This window comes from Cyprinodon tularosa, unplaced genomic scaffold (assembly GCF_016077235.1).
Source record: "Cyprinodon tularosa strain WSP-4 unplaced genomic scaffold, ASM1607723v1 ctg1155, whole genome shotgun sequence".
NCBI classification, from domain to species: Eukaryota; Metazoa; Chordata; class Actinopteri; order Cyprinodontiformes; family Cyprinodontidae; genus Cyprinodon; species Cyprinodon tularosa.
This window is the reverse complement of record NW_024037954.1, coordinates 30734-45664: the sequence shown is the minus strand read 5'-3', so window position 1 is coordinate 45664 and position 14931 is coordinate 30734. Positions and strand designations below refer to the sequence as shown.

Sequence of the window (14931 nt, the reverse complement as noted above, 5' to 3'; positions counted from 1 at the left end):
CATAAAATAATGCACAAGCCAGTGTCCTGATGGGAACAGCTATGCGCCCGAAGGTGACCGACCTGACTAAAAAGATTTATTTGATTGTGGTATTAACCTAGCTGCTGATTATCGCCTGCCAAAAAAAAAAGAAAGAAAGAAAGAAAAAGGTTTGCAGTCGCAGCAGATTCCGCGTTATGTCTGCTGGGAAATTTGTTTATATGGCAGCTATACATTGGAAAAATGTTTAGCGTCATCTGGAACACGTCAAATACGTTGATATGCTTTGGAGATAAGTTCTTGATAAGTTATGCACAAGGGTTAGGTTATGCACAAGTTACGCATAGGTTATGCACAAGTTACGCATAGGTTTTGCATAAGCTAGACACCACGACTTGAGTAACTTACACTTAACTTATTTCAATGATCAGATGACTTACCTGTAACTTATGCTCCACATATGAGCATGCTGGCATACGTTGGGAAATTGTGAGTATGCTCAAAATTTCTCAATGTACTCACCATATGTCGATGTGCGCTAGTGTTTCAGCGTGCTTCAGCATACTTCAGGGTGCTCATAACTCATACAAAACATATGCATAACTTATCCAATGTATGCCAGCATTTTTACCAGATTTTCCATATGTCAGGCATACAGTGTCTAAATCGTCAAGGTGTGACACAGGCACAGTAGTGGAGGACGAAAAAAACTGTGTTCATGTAGCGAATTCTTAGATTTCTCCACTCCAAATAAGCCACAACTGTTAAAACATATGCAAAGCATATGCTTTCTGAAAAAGTTATAGAATTACCTGCCAAAGGGATGCCAGAGCATTTTTTTCTTACCTTGGTTCTGAGCTTCTGAGCTTGTATCATACCAGAACAGGAGGATTTAACATTGTATTTTGTGCTCCAATACCAATACTTAAAAACGATATTTATTTAAAACCTAAAGGTCAAGAGATAATGACGGCTGAATATGTCTAATCATTTACACACCTTGACCATCCTTGTGCATGCAATATACTGTGCATCTGAAGAACAGATGTGTGGTTTATATTCTTGACTTTTTGTTGTGACTAGATTTGATTTACAGTCAGATTATTGTACTGTACAGGAATGAGCACCCACTTCAGTAATTTTATAAATAACAATCCTATTTCATCAGTATTACCTAGTACCTATTCATGGAAAAACATCAGCATCTTTCGGTACCTAAATGCATCTTTACTACATGAAGGGAGTGGAAGAGTGGGAAACTTTCCATACAGAAGTGCATGGTAACATCAGAAGCCATTGGAACAGTAAACAAACAATGCAATCAAGGCTGAATAGGGCACAGATCTATAGCTTAAACTCCTGCATACCATGCTGTTGTAATGCCTGCCTTCCTTTAGCCGTTCATCATCTGCAGCCATTAAACTTTGGTGAGGCACCTGGATAATCACCTTTATCTTCTTCATGTTCAAAATGATTTTAGCATGGTATCAAAAATAGCCACTGTTGAGTACCAACACCAGATCCCTGGTCCTGGGCATTGGTACTGTATCAATTCAAATATTAACAGTAGGTATCCCTATACCTGGGCCTGCTGTTTGGATTTTGGCCTTTGGAATGAGATATGAATAGATGTGCTCTAAAACTATATTAATTCCATTATCGCTATGAATAAATAACTTTTAAATAGAGTTGTGTGTTGAATGTTCTAACTTATGCATATTGATGTTTCACATAGTTTCACCAGGCTATGCATCACTGATGTTAATAATGGATTTCCTAAGAATCGATTTCAATATGACAATGGTTACATTCTTGTTTTGCGCAGAAAGAAACCAGTATCAGATTATCTGAGCTCACAGCTGCTCCTGCTCAATGATTCACGCTCCGCTGTTCTCCTGCTCTTTTATATGTACTTCAGAAGCTCTGTCAGCTTGAGCATCAGACAGTCACTGGGATCCAACAGAGGGTGAAATCTGTACATTTACATGCTGCACAGCTATGACCAATTCAAGTAACAAAAAATTGACTATCTGTGAAACTGTAGCTTGACGTATTTTGTGTGCTTTGTTTCTGGGATTATGAGATATTACTGATAAAAAAGTAGAACCACAAAAGAGAAGCACTGACCTAAAATTGATAACGGTAAAGACTATAAGTCATGTACAGCTTGAATATCATATTTTTTTAAATACATGCATTATTCTTTTAGAGCCTTTAGAGGAATCCAGCTATGCATTGTATTGAAACATTCCCTTTTAAGGAAAATGTTGAGGTTTTTTATTTGTAGCTTATTAACAGATAAATGCCACAATCAGCCAACATTACTAAATGTCCCTGAGCAAGCAAATTATTTCCAAAACACTTGAATTACAACACGCCTGTGTAAAAGGCAAAAAGCAGCGTATACATTAATATTGTTGCAGAGTGAAGACACAGCGACAGCTGCAGGCATTTTCTGTACCATAAAGAAGGAATCATGTTATCTGTACAAGAAGAATGCTGCATGTGGGTGTGATAGAAAACTATACAGTATGCATCACTGCAGTGTTCTGGTATGTTTAAGGTTAAGTTTGCAGTGTTTAGGTTTAATGCTCTTAAAAACAGGCTTCATTTAAAGTTAATGCGTTGTCATTGTGTTTATTTCATATATTTGTTATATTAATATTTAAACACTGAGGTGATGCTTACCCAACTGTTTTACATGGCTATATGTTTTAGTATATTACTTAAAATGTTAGACTGGCAGAAAATAAAAAGGTTAAAAATCTGTATCATTACTAATAAAGTATTTTACAAAGCAAAATGTAAATTTGTTGTTGTGTCTAGATGTAAGATTTACAACTGTAGTTTAAGTGCTTCTACAAAGTAATCAGTCAGTGGAGTGATAATTATTGATAAAAAATGTTGAAAGCTGTGTTTCCTGTCTTTTTCTCCCTTATTTCAAACCTAAAAATCCCAGTGAAAGCCAGTTGATGATGTTAAAGCAACAAATCATGTGTTTGAGCAGAAAAAAATCCATGTCAAATGTATTAAACATGTAACATGAGAACCAAATTGTAAACTGAAATAGCCCTGAAGGATCTGAGTTACCCCTCTGCCATAATACACCTTTTACTAAATGAGCAACATGACCACATGTTCTGTTTTGAGTAAATTATTGCCACAGGGAGTCAAGGTACAGGTGAAATTTATCTCAACTGTCATCTGAATGCATTTACATCTGCTTAACATACACAAAAGACATTATGATAACAGCTTTAGACTAAGTTTCATGATCAGAAAGCTTAATTTGTACACCTTACTTTGTTATGCATTGGTATATTCATCCACCACACCATAATGTTTAAGTCATCAGGGACAGTAGCGTTTGCAGGTTAATGTGTTTGATGACCTGATGTGTGTCAGACTTTGCTTGTGCTTATTATTCCATTTAAGCACAGGTTGTTAGACTGCTTTTACTGCATCTGCTTGCATGAATATGCATGTACAAGGTCCTGTAATTGTGTTTGTAAGGAGCAAGGTTCTGCATGTGCTTACATGTAAAGAGCCTGACTTGAAAAAGAACAACTAACCAGTTCCTTTTTCTTCATGCACTCCATGAGGATGATAAACAGATGTTGGGCCTGTGTGCGGCTGTAGGTGAAGGTCTTCTGGATGGTCACCAGCAGCTGGTCTCTGAGGGACTCATTAATTATGCTACAGAGAGAGGAGTGGGAAAGATAGGAAGTTTGTGTTAGCAGCGTCAGATAGTTGGCTGTGGAAAGACATCAATACTAAATTGATTCATCACTAAATGAAACCGGGGTTGAGTGGGAATATGAGTCTAAAGTGAGATGTTAAATTAATGTTATGTGATTAAATATAAGAAGCTACCATTGTTAGTTTATTTCAGAAATAAAATTGATAAAATATAGTTATGAATTATATGTGAATGATGTTTAATTACCTTTACTGTATGTGTAAATAAATAGCTCAGTATAAACTGCAACAGGAAGCAAATTATTAATCTACTCCAAATGTGGTGAATATGGTAATTATCACAAAAAAATTGTAAAACTGATTTATCCCTGTAACAATAAGTCCAACTTTAAACGATTTATCCTAGTAATAATGCTATATGTACAGATGTGAGTGCATACCCTCCCTCCTCTGAGTATTTGTGACCAAAGGCCAAGATATCTGAGGCCCTCCCGCTGCCATCACACACGACCACAGGGACCGGAGGAGTGTCCCTGAGGTATTCCAGCACTATGGAGATCACATTAGGGCCTCCCTCCACGATAAGAGCCACAACGGGTACACCCTGGCCAATCCCTGCACATAGGAAACAAAGGATGAGAAACGAGATGTTTTAGGGAGCGAAGAATGTAGAAGAGATAGAATGAAAAAGAAATAGAAATCCAAATGTTTAAAGATGCAGATTGAAAAATAAAGATGTCATTTATTCTCCAAGAATGAATTTGTTGATAATGTTGTTTTTTTGTTTTGTATTTGCAGCAATAAGATAAAAATAAAATACCTGTTTTACAGTTAAAACACTAAGGTAAATAGAAAGATTATAAATTAGAAAGGTATTCTTTCAGATGTTGTTATTACAAGAGAGTCTCATCAATTGCAGTAACTGCAATAAATGGCCACTCGGACTAAAAGAGTTTCATGCAAAATTGTTAGTTTCAATTATCTGATCACAAGAGTATTGAGTTTTTTTTTTTGCCGATTGACACTATGATTAGCATGCATGTAAATGCAGGATCAAGTTATTCTGAATGAGTCAAGCTGAGCATGCAACGTCACATATTTCAGCTTAAAATGACCAGATTCCTGTAAGATGCTAATAGAGTATTCTGATCAACATGTTTACATAATTCATATTTAGTCTAATGAGCTGTTTTTGTTCCAAGTATTTATGTCTGTATAAACAGTGCGATTTGATTGTTTTTATTTTTTGAGTTTGTACGGCACTAGTGGCTTGTTTTTCTGACAGTAGGCTGACAGGAAAGGGGGTATGTTTGAGGGACAGACATGCAGCAAAGGACCGCAGGCCAGATTCGAACCTGGGTCGTGCGCGTCGAGGTCTAAGGCCTCCGTACATGGGTCATGCGCACTAACCACTGCTCAAATCCACACGCTAGTTTTTGTTTTTCTAATCTGAATACATTTCAATCTGAACATGAAAAATTTGCATTTAAACATTGCTTTGTGACAGAAATAATACATATTTTTGATAAAACTTAAATGTTTAAGAGGAAAAGGAGAAACTGTCCACTTTAAGACAATGGTACCACATAAGTGCATAACTCAGACTTAGACACAGCTTTATTTATGCCTTGGGATTACTCCTCAGGGAAACTCTGGTTCCTTATATAGACTTATATAGACTACAAAGGGCTAAGTTAAAGCAAGATGCCATTTAAGATCAAAGTAAAACAGACAATTAAAAAGAGTGCATATAAAACAAAAAAACGCATAATAGGTTGTAATGTCCTGTAATATTTTCCTTTAGATATACAAATACCTGCACAGTAGAGAGTTAAGGGAAGACTGCGCAGAAATTGACTTGGATTATTGTACTTGCACTGCAGAAATGTACAGACCATATAAATAAGTAAAAATTATACAGACTACACGGTAGTTGACTTGGATTATTGCACTTGTACTGCAGAGATTTACTAACCTTATAAAAAAGTACTATATAACACTGGCTACACAGTAGTTGGCATGTGTTATTACTAGTGTTGCACCGATACCGATACCAGTATCGGACGGGGCCCCGATACTGCCCTAAAATGGTATCGGTATCGGCGAGGACCAACAAATAGGGCACCGATACCATTTTGAGAGCCATAAGCTTATTCAACTATTGTCACCCACTCCTGGTAGGCAATAAAAAGTTCTACTGGATTCACTTTGTATTAGATTTTTTCCTGCTTCACAAAGGTAGGCAGCAGCTTGACAAAGCCATGATGGCAATTATTTTATATTATTATGGTATCGGTATCGGCCGATACTGCACAGCCAGGTATCGGGTATCAGTATCGGGGCCAAAAAAATGGCATCTGTGCAACACTAGTTATTACAAAGTGAGAGCGAAGAATATTGCACGACTGACAATAGGTCATGTTTTGCAGAAGAGGTCCAAGGAGGGGGTTGCTGACCCTTGTCCCTCTTCCTATCACCTACTCCTTTCCCCAAGTGAGGAGTTCTACAGCTTGATGGTTTGAGGAACAAAGGACTTCAGCAGTCTGTTGGTCCTGCATTTGGGGAGGAGCAATCTTCCACTGATCACCACTCTGAGTGGTGAAGGCAGTCTGCAGAGGGTGGCTATGACCAGCTCCTTCGTCTTGATGTTGAGCTCAAGGTGGTTGGTGCGGCAACAGGTGGCCCCCACCAGACTCCTCCTCTCTGTTGTCCCTAATACACCCCACAATGGCTGTGTCATCTGCGTACTTCTGTATGCGACACAGCTTAGAGTTGTAACAGAGGTGTATAAGGTGAAGAGGATCTTTTTTTCTAAGAAACAAAACTTCTTACCAGAGGACAGGAGAGAGAACAGTCCATGACAGAAGTGGGAAGGGTTTTATATGACCATGATATAATTCCCTGAATCACACAATAAATGCCAAAATATGTGTAAATAATATTAAACCAGTATACAATAGTGTTAATTAAAAGTATATATTATTAGTATGCCACTGATGGAGTGAAAAATCAAATAAACATGAAAATTCTATTTTATTTATGAAAAATAAATAATCAATAATAACTATTATTATTTAAAAATACTCTAAAGAGATTTCTTAAAACATTTGAGAAATGATGCTGAGGTTGTTCTTCTGAAAGATCATCATAATAAATATTTCAGAGAAATCAGAAGTGGCTTAAATATGATTCTTCAAGATAAGGCTTTACAACACCTAAAGATTATATTTTCAAGGTTTTCTTTCTAGTTTATGACACATTTCTGAATCTTTTGAAGCTTTAGTTTATGGCAGAAGTACAGAAGTTAAATCACTAATTATAAGTAACATTAAAGCATAGTGCATTAAAAGCATTTGAAACTTAAATAAAAGGATTTTGCTCAAAGCTATTTCAAATTCTAATCTCCTCTACTGTATGTATTTTAGTTCCCATTACTCAAGTGAAATTTCTAAAAGGCGTGTAAGCCATAAAGTTCATTTCTGTCACCCCTCTTTAGGGGCCCCACTGAGATCAAGCAATGTTCCCAACATCAAGCTGTCCTGCTCTCTTCTGCTCTCTTTATTTTTTTAACAAATTTTCCCTTCGGCAGCCATCCACCTTTTTATCCACTCTCTCCCTTTCTGGTTCACATATACTTGTATTTTATGCTGCCTGTTTGTCTATTCTAATTCAAAAGCCATATAACTGCCTTATCTTCCCCTCGTGCACCCTCATTCTGGTCTGCATAATTCACAGAAGAGAGAGGGGGATATCACCAGCACACAAATGCATGCCTACTGTATACACGCACAAGGGGATGTGGGCACTCCTATTCGGGATTGCACCCACGAATATGCTGCGTCTCACACAGCCTTGTGTGGCCTTGCAACAGGGACAGTTACATAAGGAGAATATTTTAAGGGGTCTTGCTTACTTCAAAGAGGTACCACATCACTATGCTGTGGTACATCACATAGCAATGCATCAACAGAGCAGGATGTGAGTTGTGACTCGCGTTTTGCTATTTGATACCCCCATTCCTTTGTATGTCTGCAATCTGCTTTTTTCTACATATGAGGTTGCAGCTGTGGAAGATCAAACATTGATATTGATGACTTTGGAGCTTTGGAGGCAATGTTGTAGTAACTAAAGTGGATTTTTGTTCAACTGAAACCCACCAAGGAGCAGATGAGGAGGAGAAAGCACAGCTGTGTCATAGCTAATTGGGAAAAAGGAAACTGCCAGTGTGCATACAAACACACACACGACAGAAGTACATTTATAGTCATACAAATATATATATATATATATATAAAGGTGAAATACATTAAAACTGATTCTTTCATGAATTGCTTCAAAAAGCTCAAAGCTGCATTTTCCACACAAACTGACCATTATTTTTTTTTTTTTTTTAATCTTCTGGATGTTTTTCTGTGCTTTTTGGCTCACTGGGGGATATTTGATTTCTGGTTGTTGTTGTTTATAAATTTCCGTTTTGCTATTTTACTAAGGATGTTATAATATTGAATTTTATTGATGAAAAAGGCATAATTAAAAAAAAGGTTACCTGTGGAGTACCACAGGGATCAGTGCTAGGACCAATTCTCTTTACTTTATACATGCTCCCAATTGGTAGAATTATTAGACAGCATGGGATTAATTTCCACTGTTATGCTGATGATACCCAGCTATATCTGTCTATAAATCCAGATGAAGCTAACCCATTACATAGATTACAGGCATGTCTTGAAGACATAAAAACCTGGATGACTCTTAATTTTCTGCTTCTGAATGCAGACAAAACAGAAGTTATAGTCTTTGGACCAGAGTCTCTGAAAAAGAAACTGATTAGTCAGTCACTTCATTTGGATGGGATTAAACTGATTTCAGATAATAAAGTAAAAAATCTTGGTGTTATTTTTGATCAGGACCTGTCATTTAAATCCCATATCAAAGAGGTTTCTAGAATTTCCTTCTTTCATCTGAGGAACATTGCAAAAATTAGAAATATCCTGTCCAGGGGTGATGCTGAGAAACTAGTCCATGCATTTGTTACTTCAAGGCTGGACTATTGTAATTCTTTACTATCAGGAAGTCCACAAACTGTAGTTAAAAGCCTTCAGCTGATCCAAAATGCTGCAGCCAGAGTTCTAATGAAAATGAAAAAGAGAGATCATATCTCTCCTATCCTGGCTTCTCTTCATTGGCTTCCTGTTAAATCAAGAATAGAATTTAAAATCCTCCTTCTCACATATAAAGCCTTAAATGGCCAAGCTCCATCTTATATCAGAGATCTGATTGTTCCTTATGTTCCTAACAGAGCACTTCGCTCTCAATCTGCAGGTTTACTAGTGGTTCCTAGAATTTCTAAAAGTAGAATGGGAGGCAGATCTTTTAGTTATCAGGCTCCTCTCCTGTGGAACCAACTACCAGTTTTAGTCCGTGAGGCAGACACCCTGTCTACTTTTAAGGCTAGGCTTAAAACTTTCATTTTTGATAAAGCTTATAGTTAGGGTGGCTCAGGTTATCCTGAGCTATCTCTATAGTTATGCTGCTATAGGCTTAGACTTTTGGAGGACATAGGGACCCCCATTTCATCATTCTGCTTCATTCTCTCTCTGTTCTGCAGAATCTGTTAGTTCAATCTCTAACCTTCTGCTCTCTCTGCTTTTCCTCAGAGTAGCTTTGCCTCGTCTGTTCCTGTTTGGCTGTGACGTCATCCTGGAGGGGGGCATCGGCTGTGCTGCTTCTATCAGCGCCCTTGTTGGTAGATGTTGGAGATCGGCCTGTTTTCCGGTGTGGTCCTGTTTCTCTGGCCGTGACTGAGTGGATGTGCTCTCTTCGTCCTCTGGCATGGGAGCTGCCTTGGAGCTCGTCTGCCTGGCTGTGTGTTTCCTGGACGGGGCCGCCTTTTACAGCTGCTTTTTGTATCTCTGCTTCTGTCTCCTTGAACCCCAGTCGGCCTCGGCAGATGGCCGCTCACACTGAGCCTGGTTCTGCTGGAGGTTTCTTCCTGTTAAAAGGGAGTTTTTCCTCTCCACTGTCGCTACAAGCATGCTTAGTGTGGGGGATTGTATTTGAGTCAATGAGTCAATGCAATCAACTGGTTTTCCTTAGATAGAAAACTTTGTATCAATTTGACTGTATGATCTGGTTGAACTGTAAAGTGCCTTGAGATGACATGTGTTGTGAATTTGGCGCTATATAAATAAACTGAATTGAATTGAATTGAATTGAATAATATGCCTTTGGAAATGTCTCGCTGGGCACCCCACCATGGCAGCCCACTGCTCCCTTAGGAGATGGGTTAAATGCAGAGGTAAATTTCACCAATGTGAGATTAAGTAAGACTCAAATTTCAATTATTATTATTATTATTATTATTATAATTATTATTATTATTATTATTATTATTATTAACCAAATAATCTGTAGAAAACTGAGATTTAGTTAGAGAAAACAAAACCCTCATAAAATCCCTGGCAACAGTTCTGATTATGTAATAGTCGACCCTGATGACAGACACCTTTATTTACCATTAACCTTTATATACAATTTTACACAGAATATATCGAGGGTTTGGAGCCAGAGGGGCGTAAGTGGCATTTTGGTCAAAAATGAGTTCTATATATCAAATGAAAGGTCTTGATTAGCTCCATCTAGTGGTGCCAAAGATACAAATCAGAAATGAATCTGTATTGAATAAAACAATAAAACAACAAAGACCTTACCAAAAAGGTGGAGTACTGTTTGGAGCCAGAAGGGCGTATGTACATATACGCCCTTGTGGCTCTGAGTAATACCAGACCCTGCAGTGCATTTCAGAGTCAAAAGGGCGTAACACAAGTGGTGCCCAGTGCTAAAATGGGTGACAGAACTGCAGACATGCAAGAACTGACTGAGGCAGAAAAGATTTTGATCAGTATAATAAGGGAAAGTGATGAAGTTGAAGATGAAGCTTCAGAGATTGCTCTTCATTTCAGTGATGGAGGTAAGATACAAAAACTACTAGAGACAGAGAAATGTTGAAAATTGGAAGAGAAACAAGCACAAAAGACTAAGAAATTCAGGGAAAAGTTACATAAATTCAAGAGGGTTGCCTGTTCAAGGAAGGAGGATGAGAGAAAAGAATTGCGCTTCCTGCCGCTACAAATGCAATGCAAACTTTCCAGAAGAAGTGCGACAAAGCATCTTTGAGTGCTATTGGCAGATGGGTGATTCCGCAAGGCAGAGAGACTACATCCTCAACCATGTAATCAAGGGAGAAAAAAGAAACAAGGAAAAGGTGTCAAGGAGAAGTAATTCCTTTGAGTATTACTTAACATCCAATGGGCAGCAGATTAGAGTATGCAAGGATTTCTTTTTGAAGACCCTTGATATTTCAGAGAAGTTTGCACGATCAGCAGGCGCCCTCACACACAGTGATTTGGGAATGACCCCTCCAAGCAAGAAAGGACGCCATGCACCGCATAACAAAATCCCAGAAAGCAGCAAAGAAAAGATCAGAGAACACATCCGCTCATTTCCCACACTTGAATCTCACTACTCCAGAAAAGACACAAGCAAGCTGTATCTGCAAGGTTCTCTAAATCTCATGAAAATGTATGACTTGTATAAAGAGAAATGTGGAGAGTGGAACATCCAACCAGAAAAGCTTAGTATGTATAGGTCAGTGTTTGACAAGGAGTTTAACATGGCCTTCCATACTCCTAAAAAAGACGCATGCAAATACTGCGAGTGGTATAAACGTCTAGAAGACCACGAAAAAACAAAGCACAGTGAGGAATACAATGCCCACCAATTAAGAAAGACCAAGGCAAGAGAACAGAAAGAAACTGATAAAAACAGAGCAAAATAAGATGAATCATGCAAGGCTGTCACCTTTGACCTTGAGCAAGTCTTGACAACTCCATGGAGTAATGTGAGTAGCCTGTTTTACTCACGAAAGTTGAGTACATACAACCTCACCGTGTATGACATGGGCTGTAAGGATGTTGACTGCTACATGTGGCATGAGGGGGAAGGTGGCCGTGGATCTTCTGAGATCAGCACATGTGTTCACATGTACCTTAAAGGACTTAGTCCTCAAGTGAAACATGTTGTTCTGTACTCAGACACTTGTGGGGGACAGAACAGAAATGCAGCCTTCAGCACTATGTGCTTGCATGCTGTGAGCTCGCTGCCTCTCTCAACAATTGACCACAAGTTCATGGAGTCGGGGCACAGCCAAATGGAATGCGACAGTGTGCATGCCGCAGTAGAAACTGCAAGGCGCAAAGTGTGCATCTACTCCCCTGATGGGTATTACACACTGGTGAGGATGGCAAGGCAGGGAAACCCATACCGTGTGAATGAGCTTCTGCATAAGGATTTCCTTGATTTCAAATCCCTCTCCAACCTCACAGTGAAGAACAGATCAAAAGATGAGGAGGGACAAGCTGTCCATTAGCAGAAGATAAAGTGGTTCCGCTACACGAAAGAAGACCCGAAGACAATCTACTTCAAGTATGATGTCACTGCCCCAACTTTCAAAAAGATGATGGTACGCCTACCAACCAGAGCCACAAGCACCATACAATCACCAAGCTCACTGTATGAAAGCCCCCCAGGCATAAATGCCTTGAAAAAAAAGGATCTCCTCACCCTTTGCACCAATGGGAGTATTCCTAATTACTATGCAGAGTTTTACAACTCCCTGAAAGTAGTAGGCACTGATAGTACAGATGTGTAGTTGACGAGTGGAATGTGTAAACATGACGCATTAAATTAAATGTTAGAGTTAAAGAACTTAAATGTTAAATGTCAAAAATTAAATGTCAAAGTTTTACATGTTTAAATGTTTTAAGGTGAACTAACTGGTTAACTGAATAACTGTTTTAAATGAAATACATATTTTTTCTGTCATGACTCAGAATTGAAATAGGTCTATCTCATTTTGGCCACGCCCAGGCTAAATAAATGAAATATTAATAAATGATAATAATAGCAAAAATAATAAAATAAGACTGTTTTTCTTGTGAATGTCAAGTGTTTGAAGCCAATATTTTGTATGTAAATCAGCAGATACGCCTTATTTTCTTTACAAATTCTGTATATGCTTGGTGTCAAAAGGGCGTATCTGCTGTTTTTTACCTATTTTTTATGATTTTGTAATGTTTTACAATATGTTAATTGCTTTAATATATCATAATCTGTTTACTGAACTACTACTTAATACAAGTATGTATGTGGGTGCAATGTTGACGTTGAAGGTTAATAAATACAGTTGATTAAAGTTTGGTCATAATTTTGTTTTCGCTCTCCTGTAAAGTTGGTCAAATGCCACTTACGCCCCTCTGGCTCCAAACCCTCGATATATACATATAGATTAAATTACATGAGTGAGTTGCTAACTGTTTCAATTTAATCATTTCATATTAACAGTGAGTGATTGTTAAGTGGGTCATTTGTAGGTTTGGATATGTTTATTGTAACGGTAAGATAAACCTAACTTTTTGTCTTTCTGTTATGATGGCATCAATTTTCCTGAAACTGAGTGTCAGTGATTTTTTTTTTTTTTTGTTACTTAGTTTTTTTTTAAGACAAGATGAGCAGCATAAAGGAAGAAAATAAACTAATTAGATACTAATTTGTTTAATGATCTGAGTTTTTAGGCTTAAACTAGTCCTTTATTACTTTTAAACATGCTAAAGGCTGGGGGTCATAAAAAAAGACAGAAAAAACAACTTTGAATAAAGTACAGCAACTAATATAGTTATTGTTAAAAGTTACCAAGGGGGTTTGTATTGGTGTGTTGCTTCATTATTTTTCTGAGTGATATTCTTTTGCTTCTCATTACAGGCCCAATCTTTCTTTATGTTTTACTCTGAAATGTAATCCCCAGATATCTAAGGCCTAATTGTTAAAAATTTTCAATTCATGGTCGAGAGCTGCAGTGGATGATTAGCGATGAATACAGATTACCTAAACCCACAACCCTGGTATGTCAACAGTGAATTTTTAATTTGGAAAGCTTATTTCCCAAATGAGCTCACTACAAGAAAGACTTTAAGCTATGATACTGATAAAGACTTTTACCTTAAGAAATCTCACAGAACTGAGGCATTGCTGTGAGTCTACATATTTACAACATTTGAACGTTTCTAGTTTGATGACAAAATCATTTTCAAGGATGCTGATTATCTAATGGTATGGTGTTTCCCCTAAAACAAAACAGACAAAAAAGAAGAATGGTTCGAAAATGATCAAATACACAAAAAATGTAGCCTCTGCTGTTTAATAATAGCATTTAGAGCTGGAATTCATATGAAGTTTTGTGTTTTATTTAATTTTGAGGCAGCAAGGAGAGGTTAGCACTGTCGTCTAACCATGAGTAGGTCAAAAGGTTCTGGTTTAAGCTTTTGGCTGCAGGCTTTCTGTGTGAAGTTTCCATGTTCTCCACATGGAACCACTGGTTTTCATCAAGTAGTTTGGCTAGTTTCCAAGATGATATTTTTTCAGTCCAAAGTACTGTACCCCGTAGGTGAAAGTGTTTCCATACATGTTAGTCTCGAGAATACTGAAGCCCAAGGATAAGTTTTCCATATTATCAAGATCTCCAAATAACAGCAGTTTATTGACAGTAAAGAAGGTATACTCTATAGATAAAAATGTTGTTATACAACAAATTGCACGAATTACCCCAAGGAAATAAATATCAAATATATTCACACTCAGTAAAGAAGAAGCCATAGCTATATGGAACATTAAATTACAGTTTGCAAAACATTCAGATATTAGGAGCTTATTTTTCTACTTTTGTCTGATAAAATTAAATTTAAAATTAAATTAAATTAAAATTATTGTACTGGCCTTTAACGACTTTTGTGGCATTTGAATGATGAGACAGAAAACCTGCAAACTGATAACACAAACTGTGTAACGCACTTGTGGCAGCATAGTCACATATTGCTGTTTTGAGTTTGTTTACTTCTGACAGTTTTAAGATACATTAGATAAAAACAATAAACAGGTCTGAATACACTTAGATCTATCTAAACTACCAAAGTGATTTGCTTTGGGACATCCTCGTCAATTTATGCTATTCTCAGTTTTGTATTTAGATATAGCTTAATGCATGTTAAACCCAAACTAAAGTGAGAGTCAGGTAATTTGGTTAATCAAGGAAGGCAAAAAACTAAATATAAAACACTAAACAGATGTTTAAACATAAGTCAAAACAGCAGATGTTTTAAGATATGATCCTGAAACTGTTATTTCCGTTTCCTTTATTTT

At 37.4% G+C, this 14931-nt stretch overlaps 1 protein-coding gene across 3 annotated transcripts in view; it reads right to left on the bottom strand.

The window, feature by feature from the left end:
- The window catches only part of trpm3 (transient receptor potential cation channel, subfamily M, member 3), a 98465-nt gene that overhangs the window by 58795 nt on the left and 24739 nt on the right, over positions 1 to 14931 (bottom strand). For all 3 annotated transcript variants that reach the window (XM_038306493.1, XM_038306500.1, XM_038306508.1), the window contains exons 6-7: positions 4119 to 4293; positions 3552 to 3675 (exon numbers count right to left, since the gene is read on the bottom strand). In XM_038306493.1, coding sequence (XP_038162421.1) covers positions 3552 to 3675; positions 4119 to 4293 — 299 coding nt within the window. The remainder of the gene's footprint in view (positions 1 to 3551; positions 3676 to 4118; positions 4294 to 14931) is intronic.